This window comes from Daucus carota, chromosome 3, assembly GCF_001625215.2.
Source record: "Daucus carota subsp. sativus chromosome 3, DH1 v3.0, whole genome shotgun sequence".
NCBI classification, from domain to species: Eukaryota; Viridiplantae; Streptophyta; class Magnoliopsida; order Apiales; family Apiaceae; genus Daucus; species Daucus carota.
The window spans coordinates 41,822,266-41,840,791 of record NC_030383.2 but is presented as its reverse complement, the minus strand read 5'-3'; the positions used below and the strand labels follow the sequence as shown (position 1 = coordinate 41,840,791).

The window sequence follows — 18,526 nt, the reverse complement described above, 5'->3', positions numbered from 1 at the left end:
GTGTTGTTTCAACGCATAAATCCTATTTAGAGTGTCATCCACAACACCCTGTATGTGGGAAAAAGTAAGATCCGACAATTACTAATGAAACAATAAGCAAACACAATCACAAGTACACATGGATTAAGTTATAGGCTAAGTAAATGAAATGGATCAAATTTAATGATTACACGAACAAAAGAAAAATATTAAAATCAACGAAAAAAAAAGAATAATACTAAAATCACAGAAACTAAAAAAGTTACAGAGAAAGAGCTGTATTTCTTGTGCTGTTACCATATGTCGAGCAAGCTCAATTTGAGCGTTGGGAGAAGAAGAAGAAGCCATTGATAACCTTATAGATTTGATGTTGTGAAACAAACAGTAAACAAAATCGTACATTAATCATAAACAAGATTGAAGGATGCTTGAAAACTGACCTCAAATCATAATGGCTAGAAAATGCCCAAACAAATGTGTGAAAATTTTAGTAAATACTAATACAGTTCACTTTTGCTATAAGCAGTTTGCTGACATTATAGTCAAGACGTGAATGAGCTCATTAACGCTGTAGTACTGTTTTGAACGTAACAGTTGTATTGCATCTAATATTGGTGTTTTGTTTATTTAACCTTCTCAATAACATTAATTAGAGCGGTTTGGATGATTTCATGAAATGTAAGTGCTTTGTTTTGAACTTAACAATTTGAAATGTTATTATTTTTCTAATTATTTACACTTTGACTTGCTTATATTTTTTTATTTCTTCAACCATAATCTTTTTTACTCCCTCCGTCCCAATTTACATGTCTATTTTGCTTTTCGATAAGTCAAATTGACTCAAATTTGACCAACTATTAAAAAATATTTATTTGTTATTTTTGAAAATAGAAAATTACATATTAAAATAGACTAGATTTATTTATCGAAAATATTTTTTATAAAAAAAATTCAATTATATAATATATATAAATTTTAATCAAAGTGTAGTTAATTTGACTAATCAAAAGACAAAGGACACTTATGAAGGAGTATCACTTATTTAACCTGGAGTGCCTTTTCATTTGTTACGTACTCAAATTCCAAAAAGACATTTCTAACTAAAAATTTGATATTTAGATTTTGAAATCAATAAAAATATCAAGGTAAAGGAATTGATGTACTTAAGAGTTTTACATTAATATAAGAAAATTGTGGTTCGTATTTGAATCAATAGACACATAATTATAAATATAGGCCTTGTTTGGGAATTAGCGGTTAGCTGTTAGCGGATCGAATTAGCTATTTTAACTAGCTTATTGAATTAGATGTTTTGACTAGCAGATTGAATTAGCTGTTTCTCGTAAAACTGTTTGGTAAATAGCTGATTGATTAGCTTTTTCTGACACAAACCAAAAGCGCTAATCCAAAAAGCTCCTCAAAGTACGTAGCTTTTTTCAAAATTAACTTTTTGAATCCAAACTGCTAATCCGAAAAGTTCCTCCAAGTAACTTTTTCAAAATTAGCTTTTTGCTTCTAAACCTCTATTTCAATCCCCTAACTACCAAACATTAATATTAGCTTATTTTAGTGGTCAAACCTCAAAAACACCTCAAACCTCTGATTTTGTTCCAAACCTCTAACTTCCAAACAAGACCATACAGTTCACATTTGCTTTAAGCAGTTTCCTGACATTATAGTCAATACGTGAATGAGCTCAGGAACGGCTGTAGTACTGTTTTGAACGTAACAGTTGTATTGCAAGTATTCTTTTGAATGTAACTACTTTTGTCTGTATTCCTTAATTACTTTTAACTTTTAATTTTAATAAATATCTATTTATTAATATTTTTTTAGACTCTCTTTCTTTTTAGATAAATATAAAATTAAAAAATTATAATTCCTTATCGTAATACTGAAATAATTGTTATTTTATTAATATGTTCATAATGTAAATAATAAAGATTATAATAAAAAATAATACAATCAATTTTTATTTTTTTTGCCATAAAAAAAGATTTGTATTAAAACTTCAAATCGTCCAACATTACTTAATAAAATATGGGAGCAGTATCACCACCTATATCTAGGGCTGTAAACGAGCCGAGCCGAGTCAAATAGTGATAGGCTCGAGTTCGGCTCGGTCCAAAAATTCGAAGCTCGGGTTCGATCGAGCCTAAAATTTTAAGCTCGAAGCTCGACTCGACAAATATTCGATAAACTCGAGTTCGGTTCGAAAGCTCGAAAAAAACTACAAAATGATAAAACAAATTTTACAAGTAACTCCGAAAAAACCACACAAAAAACTAAAAAAAGAAGAAGTCCAAGCAAAGATCAATGCCAGACCGAAATGCAGCGAAAATCAAACCCAACACCACCAAAATCTGGCAAACGAATACACAAATAAGAAAAGCAAACTTAGCACTAAAAGATATAAAAGAAATAAAGCAAGCAGAGGAAGGCAGGAGATGCAGGAAGCAGAATAAACGTATAAATTAAAATGACAAACCATGCATCATAATTTGGTTGTGCCAAAACAGCACAGTGGCACCAGTGCACCACCAATCTTCTTACTATGTTTCCCAGTGAGAAATTCCCACAAATCAAATCATATGTAAACACCATTATGCAAAAAACATCATCAACAAAACTCCAGATACCTTAGTAGCAGCAAGCCAGCAACAGAAAAATTCAAACAAAACAAAACCAAATTGCAACATCAGCAACCAAAAAAATACTTCCACCAACGATTCACCATGTTTTACATAATTTTAAAGGCAGATTCAATAAACATAGCAACTAATAATATTTAATTCCAAAAGGCACAACCGGCCATCAAAAATAGAAAAAGTTCAACTAAGATAGTTCTGGTCCAAACATTAGTAATTAAAATGGGAATTGAGATATTATGCAATAAGCCAATAACCAAACTTCATTGCCCCTGCATATACTAACTGTCTGAAACTTTATGCTGAAGCCTGAAATGAAAATAAATAGAAATTAAGAACCTGAAATGCCATAAAGCACATACTCATATAACTTATATAGGTGATAGGATAAAAGATGACTAACCTTGAGAGTTCAGAATGACAAAATCATAACTATTTAGCACTCATCCAATATTAGGCAGCAAAATTTCGATTGGTTTCTTCTCCTCGTCAAGTAAAATATATGATCAATATATAATAAATATCACGATTCCGTCAAAATAAATAGTTTGATTTATGTGAGAAATTTAATATAAATTATACCTTGTTCTTTCTTTTAATCCCATGAAGACTGCGACACCAATCTTCTCCACAAAGAAGTACTTGGACTGTTTCAGGGGATAATGAAGCACGATATGTATCAATGATGATAGGGGTTGGATTAATTGATATTACGACCCGATCCGACAGAGGCCCACGTAGCCAGTTTAATTATAAGGATTCCCGCCTTGGCCCAATGGCGCTCTGAACCAGATATATGTGGGCCGTAAAAAAGACTTGGATAGGCACGAGGCCCATACAAAGGTCCAGCTACGAAACTAAGTCCTACGATACAACTAACTCTCGTGGATAAACGTCACGGAGTTCATGGCAAGATAAGAGTTCTTCCTTATCTGTTACTCCGAAGCATACTTCGATATGAAGTCTGAAACGTGGGATCATACTTCAATCCAACTTCTGACTCCGAAGCGTCTATATAAAGGGCTCTACCCCTCATAACTAGAACTACGTTTTGGACTTGATTCTTCTCCTAGCAGAAGATACGTAGGCATCTCGCACCGAGACCAGTCCGAAGCACGAATCGCTCACCCCCTTCGTTTTTTGTTCCATAACATTTGGCGCCGTCTGTGGGAAGCCGAAACAACAACCATGACGAACCCAACCGGACCACGTTCTGAAATCCATGTTCCACGCAGCAGAACCACCACCGGAGTCTCGACTGAATCAACCCCTGTAACTACTTCCCTCCCGCTCGGTACGACCATTGCTCAAACTACCGCTCCCCTGACTTTTGGCTCGCTGCCCCCTCTGACTCGAGTAATTGCAACCGTCACTGACGCCGGCACGCATTATTCAACCGTCACGACAACCACTCGTGGAGGCACGGGTGATGACTATGTGCACGTAACTGATTACGACTCCTCTGAATCGGAGCAAGACTCCCCCTCGAAGGAGAAGAGATACCGATCATACTCGACACCGTCGATGCCGCCATAGGCAGGAGGCTAATGAGCTCCGGGGAGCAACGAACCAAGCCTATGAGGATCGAATCCGTGCTTACGAGGAGGAAATTGCACGATTAAAGAGGGACCAGGCGAGGTTGCCGCCTCCGGAACCAAGAGATGAAAACCCTCGTCAGAATGTCATGAATCAGATTCACTTGTTACCAGCAGGTGATCCCGATAACCCCGTTCCCCCTTTTACGCAAGAAATCATGGGTGCAAGAATCTCTCGAAAATTTAAGCTCCCAACCATTAAAGCTTATGATGGCACGGGTCATCCCGCCAACCACGTTCGAACCTTCATGAATGCTCTGTTACTCCAACCCGTTACGGAAGCAATCAAGTGCCGTGCTTTTCCTCAAACTTTGAGCGGAATGGCTCAGCACTGGTACAGTCGCTTACCTCCAAACTCTATTTCCTGTTTTGCTGACCTGAGCAGGGCCTTCATAGGACAATTCGTTGGAAGCAAAACTCACGCCAAAAGCTCCGCCTCATTAATGAATTTACACCAGGGTAAAAACGAATCACTTCGGGAGTATATGAATCGTTTTACCAAAGAAGCCTTGAAGGTCCCGGACCTGGATCAGAAGGTAGCCATGATTGCACTCCAGCAGGGTACCACTGATGACAATTTTCGTCGATCTCTAGCCAAAAGAGCCCCTGATAATATGAACGACTTACAAGAGAGAGCCGGGAAGTATATTAAGGCAGAGGAAAGCCTAAGGAAATCCCAGAGTAACCAAGGGCCAAACACTAACTTTAAGAAACGTGGGAATGATGCCGAGTATAACGCTGAGAATAAATATGCCAAAAAGGATGATGATGAGAAGTCGCCTGCTAAAAAGAAGGTAGGACTCAATGCCCCAAGAAGTCAAATCCTAATGGAGATCGAAAAGGATGAGAGTGTCCGATGGCCGAAGCCCATAAGGACCGACCCCGAGAAACGAAACAAGGATTTGTATTGTCGATTCCACAAAGACACGGGGCATAAGACCGATGATTGTCGGCAATTGAAAGATGAAATCGAATTCTTGATCCGAAGAGGTAAGTTGTCTAAGTTCACCAAGGATGGAGATAAAAATTATCGGGACAATGACAGTCGTGGAAGAGACAATGATGATAAGAGAGCTCAGCCTCGAGGCCCTGTGATCAACATAATCTCCGGAGGGCCTACGGCCGCAGGCACTTCAAGCAATTCAAGAAAAGCTTATGCAAGGGAAGTGATGAATATAGTTGGAGAACCTCCGAAGCGGGCAAAAATTGACTATGCAATGGCATTCGATAACGTTGACCTCGAGAAGGTAAAGTTCCCCCATGATGACCCCTTAGTAATTACACCGGTGATTGGAAACTCGTCCGTAAAGAGAGTGCTTGTTGATAATGGAGATATCTTGTTTTATGATGCCTATGAAAAGATGGGATATTCCGATACTCAACTAACACCCTCGGATATGCCTATATATGGCTTCAACAATGTGGAAACTAAGATTGAAGGCATGATCCAACTTCCTGTAACCATGGGTACCGAACCTAGACAAGCCACCTGTATGGTAAATTTCTTGGTCGTTAAAGCCTCATCAACCTATAATGCCATCCTTGGGAGGACTGGGACACACGCTTTTAGGGCAATCCCGTCCACTTACCACATGAAGATTAAATTCCCAACTAGGAACGGAATTGGAGAAGAATTGGGATATCAGAAAATGGCCCGAAGCTGTTATATTGGGCCACTAAGGTCTGGCGGAGCCGGGGGGCAAGTACTACCCATAGAGGATCTCGATGTCCGAAAGGAGGAAGAAAGAAGAGGCAAGCCCGCCGAAGACCTGATTCCAGTCCCATTGCATACTGAGGAACCCGAAAAGGTTACTTATGTTGGAGCCTTACTTCAGGAAGACTTGAAGCAAGAACTAGTGAGGTTCTTGAGGAACAATCGGGATGTTTTTGCTTGGACAGCGGCTGACATGCCAGGTATTGATCCCTTATTCATGACTCATAAACTGAATGTGAATCCTGATAGGAAACCAATTAAGCAAAAGAAGAGGAATATCGCTCCCGAAAGGCAGGAAGCCATTAAACAGGAGGTCGATAAGTTGTTGGAAGCCGGATTTATTGAGGAAATTCAATTTCCTGAGTGGTTAGCTAACCCTGTTATGGTCAAGAAGGCCAATGGAAAGTGGAGAATGTGCGTAGACTTCACTGATCTGAATGATGCTTGTCCCAAGGATTGTTTCCCCCTTCCAAGGATAGACACGCTAATAGATGACACCGCTGGCCATGAGATGCTAAGTTTTATGGACGGGTTCAGCGGATATAATCAGATCCGGATGGACAAAGACGACGTCCCCAAGGTATCATTCATTACAGACTTTGGTGTATTTTGTTATTTGGTTATGGCATTTGGACTTAAGAATGCAGGAGCCACATACCAACGCTTAGCAAACAAGATGTTCAAACATCTGATAGGCAAAACTATGGAAGTATACGTTGATGATATGCTGGTGAAAAGCTTAAATAAATCGGATCACCTCGAACATTTGAAAGAAGCTTTTGAAGTCCTGAGGACGCATAAGATGATGTTAAACCCGGCCAAGTGTGCCTTTGGGGTTGGTTCCGGGAAGTTTCTTGGTTTAATGGTCTCCAAACGTGGTATTGAGGCCAACCCTGACAAAATAAAAGCCATCCTCGATATGGAACCTCCCAAGAGTGTAAGGGATGTACAGACGTTGACAGTAAGGATTGCGGCCCTGGGAAGATTTGTATCCAAGTCAGGAGACAAATGCTTACCCTTCTTCAAAGCCTTGAAAAAGGTTAAGAATTTCGAATGGACAGAAGAGAGCCAAGTAGCTTTTGAGGAACTGAAGAAGTACATGGCAGAGCCACCTCTCCTATCAAAGCCCATTGATGGTGAGACCTTGTATGTATATCTACCAGTTTCAGAACAAGCACTGAGTGCTGTATTAGTTCGAGAGGAGTTGAAAATTCAAAAACCAGTGTACTACGTGAGCAAAGTTTTGCATGGAGCAGAGCTCAATTACTCGGTGATCCGATACAAGCCTCGAACGGCGATTAAAGCACAGGCTTTAGCTGACTTCCTCGTCGAATGTACCATTAACAACAAGGAAGTCGGGGGGCAGGAAGACAAGGTAAAAGAGCCCACCAAGGAAGAGAAACCTAAAGAATACTGGCTGCTATTTTTTGACGGGGCTTCAAAAACAAAAGGTAGTGGTGCAGGACTCGTGCTCCAAAGCCCCGATGGCTTTACTGTGGAATACGCTATCAAGTTGGACTTCCCAACTACCAACAACGAGGCTGAATACGAGGCTTTAACAGCTGGGCTTGGATTAGCCAGAACCCTGAGGGTAAAGAATTTGATGGTCTGTGGTGACTCGAAGCTTGTAGTTTTCCAAGTAAATGGCGAGTTTGAAGCTCGGGAAGATACGATGCTCAGATACCCGAGGATTGTTAAGACTCAAATGGCATTATTTGAAGAGTGCATTGTAGAATATGTGCCAAGAGAGGAGAACACTAAAGCTGATGCCTTGTCTCAATTTGCTTCCTCTGATGATGAGGTATGCTCGGGAAGTGTTTATTATCAGGTTATGAGAACCCCAAGCATCGATGCTAAGTTGGTTGCTCCAATTGACACGGGAGCCACCTGGATGGATGAAATCAAGTTGTATCTTAAAAGTGGTCATCTACCAACCAACGCTGATGATGCACGGAAGTTACAGGTAAGGGCCCTCAAATACGTCCTCATTGAAGGGATCTTATATCGGAAATTGTTTGTAATTCCCTATTTGAGATGTCTAAGGCCTGATGAGGCACGAGAAGCTCTTAGGGAAGTTCACGAAGGAGTATGTGGCCAACACCTTGGAGGAAGGGCATTGGCTCACAAAATAACCCATCTTGGATTTTATTGGCCCGATATGCTTAAGCAGGCCCAAGAATATGTGAAAAGGTGTGATCGGTGTCAAAGGTTCGCACCGGTAGTACAACAGCCCCCGGAGATGTTGACGTCTATCAACACTCCTATCCCTTTTGCCATGTGGGGAATGGATATCCTTGGACCTTTTCCACTTGCTAGTGCGCAAAGGAAGTTCCTGTTGGTAGCGATTGATTATTTTACTAAGTGGATCGAGGCCAAAACACTGGCCAAGATAACCACCAAGCAGGTTGCTCAGTTTGTATGGGAAAATATTATCTGCAGGTATGGAATACCACGAATCATGGTGACAGACAATGGGACTCAATTCAACAATGCCGAGTTCAAGAGTTATTGCGAAGATTACTCGATTGAACTACGCTTCACCTCAGTTGCTCACCCTCAAGCTAATGGACAGGCTGAGGTGGCTAACAGGATAATCCTCGACGGACTTAAAAAAAGAGTTGAGAAGGCCCAGGGGTCATGGGCCGAGGAACTGCTTCCAATACTTTGGGCCTATCGAACAACTTGTAAAGTCTCTACCGGGGCAACCCCTTTCCAGCTAGCTTATGGAGCTGAAGCAGTTGTGCCCCTTGAAATCACTCACACTTCCTCAAGGGTCCAGCATTATGAGCCAGAAGCCAATAAGGAAGGTATGAGACTCGCACTCGACATGATTGACGAAATCCGTGATGAGGCTCATGCTAAAATCGTGGAAAACCAGAAGCGAGCTTCCTACTACTAGAACCTACGAGTTAAGGAACGATACTTTCGAGAAGGAGACCTGGTGCTTAGAAAGATTGAAGCCTCTGGAGAGGGCCCCAAGGGCAAGATGGCCCCAAACTGGGAAGGCCCCTATCAAATTAAGGCCGTCACGGGCCATGGCTCATATAAGCTTCAGACCCTTGAAGGAATTGAAGTCCCCAGAAGTTGGCATGCGGCCAACTTGAAGATATATTATATTTGATGCTTATCCTATGATAGTAGAAGTTAGTAGTTATCACAAGAATAAGGTCATATCGACCACTGCCATGTAGTTGAATTGAAGAATAGTTTATCTCTTTTACTATGATATTAATGAAAGTCCCGAGGATTTTTAGCCTTGATTTTGTTAAATTGTGTCTTCCTTTGAATACAACGTTTTGAACATGGAGAAAAGCTTGAAGCTGAGAAAAGACTCTAAGTAAATCCTAAGTTAAAGTATGACGATTAAAGGTCAACCAACCCTGAAGGGTCATCTTAATTAGAAGACAATTTGGAGTTTGGAAATTCAGAGTTTGAAAATTCTAAGTAAGAATTGTTCTGAATCGATCCTGATTTAAAAGTAAAGTCCCGAGGATTATTCTGAGATTTGAATTAACAAATTCAACTAAAATCTTACGAGAGTTAGTTCAAGAATATTCTAAGTAAAGAATATTAAATGCGCGATATGCAGGAAGATAAAAGATGGAACAAAAGAGAACTTAGATAAATAAGTTAAAACCCCGAAGGGTATAAATATTCGAATAAGTTATAATTACAAAAATACGCCTCGCAGGGCTAAAAATAGACCTAATCTATGGAAGCCCGTCGTCAAAGACGTCTTCCTGCTCCTGGGTCGACCCGTGAAGTCGGGCCTCCACCTCCTGGGTTTCTTCACCTTGGGCCGCCTTCTCCCGGGCCTCGTCGACTAGGGCCTCTCCTCCTTTCCCAAGATCCTTTTCATCCTGATGGGAATCTTGGATCATAAGGTCCTCGGTTGGAATCTCCAAATCTTGAGATTCCAAGGGGTGCGACCCCCCGAGATCCTCGACCGCCATCGGGGAGGGAGTCTCCTCCCCAGGAAGTTTCGGAACGGGGAATCGCTCCAAGGTAACTCCCTCGATCTGAGAACCGAGTTCGTCTATGATCCTTTCCCAACAGGACTTAAAGGTCTCGGCAAAGGATGAGTCGAACTCCGCAGCGAGGATATCGTCGAATTCTTTGGACTTTTTAAAGTCCTCCACCGCCTCTCTGCGGACCCGTGCCAATTCCGCCTCCAAGGTACGGACCTTTTCTTGTTCGGCCACTAACTCGGCCTCCACCCTCCGAAACTGCTCGAAGTTAGTAGTTGAGGCTTCGAAATAACTGTCGCGGTCACGTTCCGCGATCGTTTTCTCGGCCCTAACCACCTTCAGGTTGTGAACCGCAACCTGGAGGTAGGTATTGACCTACACAAAATATTGCAGTTAGAAGAAGAAAAATTGCCTAAGTAAGAAAAGGACTAAAAAACAAGGCAATACGTAAGTTTTGGGCTTACCGTTGCCACGGCTTGGGCCCCCAGAAGCTCGATCTGGAGGTCCTCGGACGATTCCACCACATAGGCTCGATCCCGGGGAGTAATCACGTTCCGGGACCACTCCGCGGCGGCCCGAGAGTCTCCCACCACGGTATCCTTTTTATGAAGGCCCCACTCCACGACGTAGGGGCCTGAGTCCTCCTCGACGGCCACCTCGCGAGGAGTTAGAAAGGCCGGAACCTTCTCGATAACTGGGGACTTCCCCCTCTTTCGCGACCTCTTCTCGCGAGGCACTTCGGTAACCACCGCCTGAGAAGCGGCGGTTTCGCGCTTCTTGAAAATACTTCCAAGAGCGGCTTGGGCTGCAAGACAAATGAGAAAAATGACATAAGTATTCACAAAATATGTTAAGAGACAAGTCGAATTTAAAGACCACAATGGGCTTACCCTCAGGGCCCAAATCACTGAGCCCATGACTTTGGAGCGAGGCCTCAGAAATAAGCAGCGAACTGTGATGGAGGCAGTCCTCAGTCAAAATCTTTATGGCCACTCTCTCTTCGACCCCTAGTTTAAGGGACCTCATGGCCCCATCCTCGGCCCGACTAAAATGAGAATAAAAGTAATCGGCCCCCTCCATGTATAAATAAAACCATTGACCCTTCCAATGAGGGAAGGAGTCGGGGGCCGAGTCCGAAATGAAAATACTACGGCCCAAAGTCCTATATTGGATTTTGACCCAGCCCTCATTGTTTGGTGCATTTACAAACTTAAACAAATATCTAAAGACGGCTACACTGGGCTCTAAGTTGTGTTTCTTGCACTGGACTAAAAAACAATAGATAAACCTCCAGCCATTGGGCTGAAGTTGGGTTGGACACACCCGGGCCTCGGCCAACAGCCTATAAACAAACATTGGAGGAGGAAGCCTAAAGCCCGCATAAAACATCTCTTTGTAAACCCTAATGGCCCCAGGCTTAGGGTAACAAGCCCTATCATTTGGGCCTGGAGCCACGGCCCTATACGGGTGTTCAATACCAAACAACTTAGCCATTATATCTACATCTTTTTGCTTATACTTAGAGGGGTGATTATATGCATCAAGGTGGTGAATATTGGGAAAAGCCTGACCAAACTCGCTAAGCAAATCACGTAATGAAATAACGCTAGCATGGACGAGGGAATTTTTACCTCGGCGAGCGTGAGAGCTACCAGCCGGTGGCTGAGAAAGTTGGGATTGCTGTGATGATGCAGAGTCAGCCATTGATATTCTTCGGATGAAGGTATGAAACCCAGAAACTGATGAAGAAACGATGAAGATTGCTCGGAAACTGAAAAAAACGCTTGAAGATGGGCCGGAATCTGGAGAATCCTTGAAGGTTGCCGGAAAAACGCCTTAAATCTCGCCGAGAAACAAGGGAAGACTAGGAAACTAGAGAAAGCTAGAGAGTGTTTGAGAGTATTTGAAATTGGAAACTTTGGAAACTTTGAAGTGAAATGAGAAGTGAAACTCTCAGTCACTAGATTTATAGAAAGTTTTAACCGGTTCGTTTGCCGGTGAACCCTAGGGCTCACGGCCTACAGCCGGTAAAATGGGCTTTTGGGCCGGTCAAAACGCCTAGCTACAGGCGGTTAGCCCATGAATTTGAAGAGGCAAGCCTTTTCCAGAAGAATCTCGAGAATTCTACAAGACACATGAAAAATATAGGAAAAAGAACAAAATATAGGCCTGACAAGTTATAGACTAAGGCCCACAGCCTATAGCACTACATTGTGCCTAAGTTTAAACAGTGTCTCCTGGGCGCTGCTAAGCACGCCAAGAGAACGATACCAAATGTAGCCTTGTGAGGGCTTACAATTAAACGACGCCCAAAAATCACATTTTGTGAACATCGTAAAGAACAATGTCTCATTGGCGTCATCAGGCACGCCCACGGGACACGACGTAACTAAAGCTTTAAGAAAGCCCCTATACAAACACGCCAAGGAAGCAACTCCTGTAGGCCTTATAAAAAACACGTCTCCTTGGCGCCCATAACCACGCCAAGGACACAAGACACAATAGACGTCTATATCATCTAGCACGCCAAGAGAGCACGACTCCTAGGCGTTGCAAAGGATTATGTCTCCTAGGCGTCGCAAAGCACGCCTAGGAAGAATCACTAATGTGAGAAGACAGACACGCCTAAGAAGCATGTCTCCTAGGCGTCGTCCGTATTAATGTCTCCTGGGCGTTGCTAAGCACGCCTAGGACACATCTCAGCCTGAGAAGGTTAGGCACGCCTAGGGAGCACGTCTCCTAGGCGTTGCTCGTATTCATGCCTCCTAGGCGTGTGCTGCAACGCCTAGGAGGACAGGCACCAGTCACGGTTCTCAACGACGCACAGGAGGTATGACTCCTGGGCGTGGGTGTCCAAATGGCCTCCTTGGCGTTGCAATGCACGCCCAGGAAGCATTCCCTCCTGAAGAAGAATTTCCCTGAATTACACTTAAAGGGAAGTATCAAAACCCGGAAAAATAAGGAAATTTGAGATTTATTTCTCAAAAATTACTTTGAAAATCATTAAAAGGCTCGAGAAATTCTAAAAAATTGGAATTTAATCCCACAAATTCCAATAAAATAGAATCTAGCCTCGGGAAAACATGAGAACACCCAGAAACCTAATTTTAGTAGAAGGATCGGCAAAAATACACGATATACAATATTACAACCTCTATAAACTTCCGGCAAATTACTACGACATTTGTCGAAAGTTGGGGGGCAAATGATAGGGGTTGGATTAATTGATATTACGACCCGATCCGACAGAGGCCCACGTAGCCAGTTTAATTATAAGGAATCCCGCCTTGGCCCAATGGCGCTCTGAACCAGATATATGTGGGCCGTAAAAAAGACTTGGATAGGCACGAGGCCCATACAAAGGTCCAGCTACGAAACTAAGTCCTACGATACAACTAACTCTCGTGGATAAACGTCACGGAGTTCTTGGCAAGATAAGAGTTCTTCCTTATCTGTTACTCCGAAGCATACTTCGATATGAAGTCTGAAACGTGGGATCATACTTCAATCCAACTTCTGACTCCGAAGCGCCTATATAAAGGGCTCTACCCCTCATAACTAGAACTACGTTTTGGACTTGATTCTTCTCCTAGCTGAAGATACGTAGGCATCTCGCACCGAGACTAGTCCGAAGCACGAATCGCTCACCCCCTTCGTTTTTTGTTCCATAACAAATGACTCTTCCACCAGCACTAAAAGTAGCTTTAGAGGCTACCGTCGTGATAGGAATGGCAAGAATATCACGAGCCATAATAGACAAAATGCGATACTTCAAAGTATTTACTTTCCACCATTCTAAAGCATCAAAAGATTTTGAATCTTCACAAATAAAACACCCTTCTTCTAAATAATTATCTAGATCAGATTTCAACGGTTGTACCGTTTCAATCGTTTTCACAAAATCATTAAATTCCGACCAGCCAGAGGATGAAATTTGAATAGTATTAGCTTCTTTTCGGAAACCATCATGTGCTTCACCTGTTTGTTCACCACTGTTAGCTTGAAATTCAGCCACATATTCATCATATAACTCATATAAAGCCTCTCGAACTTTAGAAATATTATCTTTTGCTGCACTTCCGGGATACATTTTAGGGAAGCAAAATTCAATGACTCTCATCTTGCATCGAGGATCCAAAATAGCCCCAATAGCCATTAGCAAATTAACTTCACCCCAATACTTATCAAATTTCTGTTTCATAGCTTCAATCATACTATACATGAAATCCTCTTCATCTGTGATTTCTGAATGCTTTTTATCCAACACGACCTTCACACGATAAACTTCATTTAGAAATAAGTTTGATGTCGGATACTCACTTCCTGAAATGATGTTAGTGGCAGAATTAAACACCTCCAAAATCTTACAGACCCTCTCCACTTTTAACCAATCTTCAGCACTTGGACAGCAATAGTAACTAGGCTCACGTTCTTGATATCTTGGAAACACATCTTTGAATTTGATTGCAGTTGACAACATCATAAATGTTGAATTCCACCTGGTTTTACAATCGAGAATAAGCATCCTATGAGGCACTTGCAACTGTTGAACGATTTCAGCAAATAAATTAAGTCGAGCTTCTGATATATTCAGAAAGTTGACGCTATCATGAATGTCTCGAATGACATGCTTGATTTTGGAAAGGCCATCTTGTACCATAAGATTCAAGATATGTGCTGTACATCGAACATGAAACAATTTGCCGCCACAAAGTAACTTTTTATTTCTAGAAAAAGTATCCTTCAGATTTCTTAAACACGCGTCATTTTTCGCAGCATTGTCAACTGTTATTGTGTAGACTTTACTCTCGATTCCCCACTCTTTTAGACACTTATAAATACCATCTGCAATATCAATTCCACGAAGAGGAGGAGGCAGATGAATAAAGCTCAAGACACGTTTTTGAAGTTTCCATTCAGAATCTACAAAGTGGCCAGTGATTACCATATACTCAATTTTTTGATTGCCTGACTTCCACATATCCGTCGTCAAACTGATCTTATTTACATTCTTTAACACTGTCTTCAATTTCTTCTTTTCCAATTCATATACCGATACACAATCATTCTTGATTGTATTACGAGAAATTTTTTCCCACTCAGGCATTCCGGTCTTCTGCATCATATTAAACCCCTCTTCCTCCATAATTGAAAATGGATGCTCATGCATTAACACCCAGTTTGCAGCTGCTTTTCTCATCTTAGCCATATCAAATTTCCCATCTGTAAGTGCAGGAGCCACCATTGCCACTTCACATAAAGAAGATGGTTGGAAGTTGAGTCTTTGTTGCTGTTTCATGTTGAGTTTCCTTTGTGTACAAGTCTGTAAATGCCTTGACATGTGACTGGTAACCTTACTTCTCAATATTGCAAGCTTTGTTTTACAGTGAATACATTCAGCTTTGAGAGTACCATCTGGAAGAGTGATTTCCTTCAAATCTTTCCACACCTCTGAAGTTTTTTGTCTCTTTTTCTTTTGAAACATAGAATTTTCTTCTTCTTCAATATCCATCTCATCCGCATTCTCATTGTTCTCAACACTAGCAGGAATGTCATTTGTACTGGTATTATGCATTCTCATTTGCTCTGATGACATGCTGGACAAGAAAAGAAATAAAATCTAAAAGTGATAAGATGAATAAGGAACTTTACAAAAATCTAAGATGTATGAGGCTATAGGGTTTTGACATATTAACGAGTTCTACAATCTAAGAGTGATATAATAAAGAATCATACCTGTTTTTGACAAACTTATAGTATGTACCCTGCAGGTCTTAATCGGAAATGGCTAGATCAGAAAGGAATTGAGACTTCTGCCTCAGAGCCGCAGAACTCCTTCTGGCAGAGAGGAAGTGACGGTTTGAATTCTGAAGGAGTGGGTGAAGACTGAAGACTAAAAGTCTAAAACTAAATAGAACGTATAAGATTATAAGAATAATACTAGGGTTTTTAATACTTAAGTTTGATAATAAATAAACATAAATTATAAATGGACACATAATCCTAAAATATATATAATACAACTAAAGCTCGAATAGGCTCGCGAACCCTACGAACCAAATACTTTTAAGCTCGGGTTCGGCTCGACATAATGTTCGAACTGTTCGAGTTCGGGCTCAGCTCGATTAATAACGAATCGAATTCAAATATTTGCCGAATCGAGCTCGAGTAGCTCACGAACTGTTTGGTTTGTTTACAGCCCTACCTATATCCACCTAAGCGTTAAGCTATAGAATTAGAGTTTCTCCTTGTATAGTACGTGAGCAACTTTGTTGACTTCACAAAATTTAAAGTAACATTAGGATAATGTTTTAATGAAAGTAATAATAAAGATTTGCATTCACTGGTCACTCTTCCTAGGTATGAAAGAGTTGCTGTTGAGCTCCTGATTGCCTGAACCATGGCCAGACAGTCTGTTTCCAGTTTCCACAATTGCACCTGCATAATCTTTGTCTTTAAGCCAACTGAGAGCTTCCCTTATACCCATTAATTCAGCCATTTCTGGGTTCACTGTTCCCTGTCTACAGCTTGCTTTTGATTCTACTAGATCACCTGCATGGTTTCTCACTATCATGGAATAGCTGTATGTGTTAGAATCTTCGAATAAGGCTCCATCAGTATTTATCTTAATCATACCTTCCGGAGGTCGCTCCCATTGCGCTTTACCATCTGCCTGGGTCATAAACCCAAGATAATTGTCAATGATTTATCTTGGGCATTTCTCCATTGATTAAAAACGAGTTCTGCTGATTGCACAAGTTCAAAAGGTTCTACACTTCTTTGATTCCACATAATGTCGTTTCTATTCTGCCACAGTTTCCAGCTGATCATACAGATTTTAGCTACTCCTATATCTCTGAAGTACAAATGTCATCCACTGCTTAAAATCTCTCTGAGCTTCCCCACTACCACCTTCAACATTCTTGTGTTCCCAGCATTTGGCACCATACGGACATGATACCAGACTGTGATAAATTGTTTCTCGGTCTTCATTGCACACTGGACATGGGGTTGACTGCTACTTTTCTAATTTGCAATTGTCCCTTCGTTGGTAAACAATCTCTTACTGCTCTCCAGACAAAGATTTTTGTTTTCTGAGGAATTTTGAGGTTCCATAAAACTCGCCAGAGAAGCCCGAATGATCACTTAGATCATGCTCTTCTCTATCATCATGCAATTCTTTGCATGCACTTCTGACTGAGTCATGGATTAAATGAGTTTATGAGTATGAAATAATATGACCTGAGGAACAAACCAAAAATATTAAAAGCATAGAAATAGAAATTAAAAGAATATCGGGAGATTTGTTGGTCCATAATGGTAAGGCTGAGCAGAATAAAATCAATAGCCTCAGCCCTCATGCCATTTTAAGAAATGATTCTACCAGCATTCCACTTCATAATGAAAATGAAGAAATTCTTGACTACAACTTAGCGGGTGCTAGGTGTAGTGGTTGTTTGTTCATCCTTGTAGTTGTTCCTCCAAAAAATACCCTTTACTTATTTTTTTTATCAATCTATATATGTTAAAAAATAAAATTTTAAAAAGTAAACATGAAAGTGTTAAAAGGTGAGAAGAAGAGAAAAATTAAAAAATAGGACAAAGTGAAAAGTAGTAGTCAGCATTATTAAATCATATGAGCTGGTAACCACTCCACAGATGTATTAAATACACCTTAACTTGTGCCCTCACAGGTTAGACCACCCGCATAATTAATCATTTACCTTGAAGATGCTCCTCGAAGTTTTATGGCATCTTTATCCAAATCTTCAAAGTCTATTAAATTTTGGCTCCTGATAACATATAAGAATACGCAAACATGGCCTATAATTAGGGCTGAATGAACATAGAAAGCTATACAATAACCACAAAAATATGTACAAATACATACATGGATGATTCAAGTTTAGTGATGATAACAGGGGCATCACTCGTGAAGGCAGTCAGGACCTGGACAAAAAACTGTGGGTCGCTTTGGTGTTGTTTCAACGCATAAATCCTATTTAGAGTGTCATCCACAACACCCTGTATGTGGGAAAAAGTAAGATCCGGCAATTACAAATGAAACAAGAAGCAAACACAATCACAAGTACACATGGATTAAGTTATAGACTAAGTAAATGAAATGGATCAAATTTAATGATTACACGAACGAAAGAAAATTATTAAAATCAACGGAAAAAAAAGAGTAATACTAAAATCATAGAAACTAAAAAAGTTACAGAGAAAGAGCTGTATTTCTTGTGCTGTTACCATATGTCGAGCAAGCTAGATTTGAGCGTTGGGAGAAGAAGAAGAAGCCATTGATAAACCTATAGATTCTTGTGCTGTTACCATATGTCGAGCAAGCTAGATTTGAGCGTTGGGAGAAGAAGAAGAAGCCATTGATAAACCTATAGATTTGAAGTTGTGAAACAAACAGTAAACAAAATCGTACATTAATCATAAACAAGATTGAAGGATGCTTGAAAACTGACCTCAAATCTTAATGGCTAGAAAATGCCCAAACAAATGTGTGAAAATTTTAGTAAAATACTAATACAGTTCACTTTTGCTATAAGCAGTTTGCTGACATTATAGTCAAGAGGTGAATGAGCTCAGAGTAACGTTGTAGTACTGTAA

The 18,526-nt window shown here is 40.8% G+C and overlaps 2 protein-coding genes across 2 annotated transcripts; one reads left to right on the top strand and one right to left on the bottom strand.

The window, feature by feature from the left end:
• Positions 1–3,815: 3,815 nt before the first annotated feature.
• Positions 3,816–8,835, top strand: LOC135151545 (uncharacterized). The gene is made up of 2 exons (XM_064090061.1): positions 3,816–4,070; positions 4,168–8,835. Exons 1-2 carry the CDS (start codon positions 3,816–3,818, stop codon positions 8,833–8,835), a joined length of 4,923 nt encoding a protein of 1,640 aa, XP_063946131.1.
• A 4,658-nt stretch (positions 8,836–13,493) lies between these two features.
• LOC135151544 (zinc finger BED domain-containing protein RICESLEEPER 2-like) lies at positions 13,494–15,500 on the bottom strand. Its single transcript, XM_064090060.1, has one exon. The coding sequence runs from the start codon at positions 15,498–15,500 to the stop codon at positions 13,494–13,496; it is 2,007 nt and encodes a 668-aa protein (XP_063946130.1).
• Positions 15,501–18,526: the final 3,026 nt, after the last annotated feature.

Excerpts from the sequence above, each read along its gene's own strand:
- LOC135151545 (XM_064090061.1), top strand. The coding sequence starts at position 3,816 with ATGACGAACCCAACCGGACCACGTTCTGAAATCCATGTTCCACGCAGC. Across the intron at positions 4,071-4,167 it reads CGGGTGATGACTATGTGCAC|GAGGCTAATGAGCTCCGGGG; the intron begins GTAACTGATTAC and ends CGCCATAGGCAG.
- LOC135151544 (XM_064090060.1), bottom strand. The coding sequence starts at position 15,500 with ATGTCATCAGAGCAAATGAGAATGCATAATACCAGTACAAATGACATT.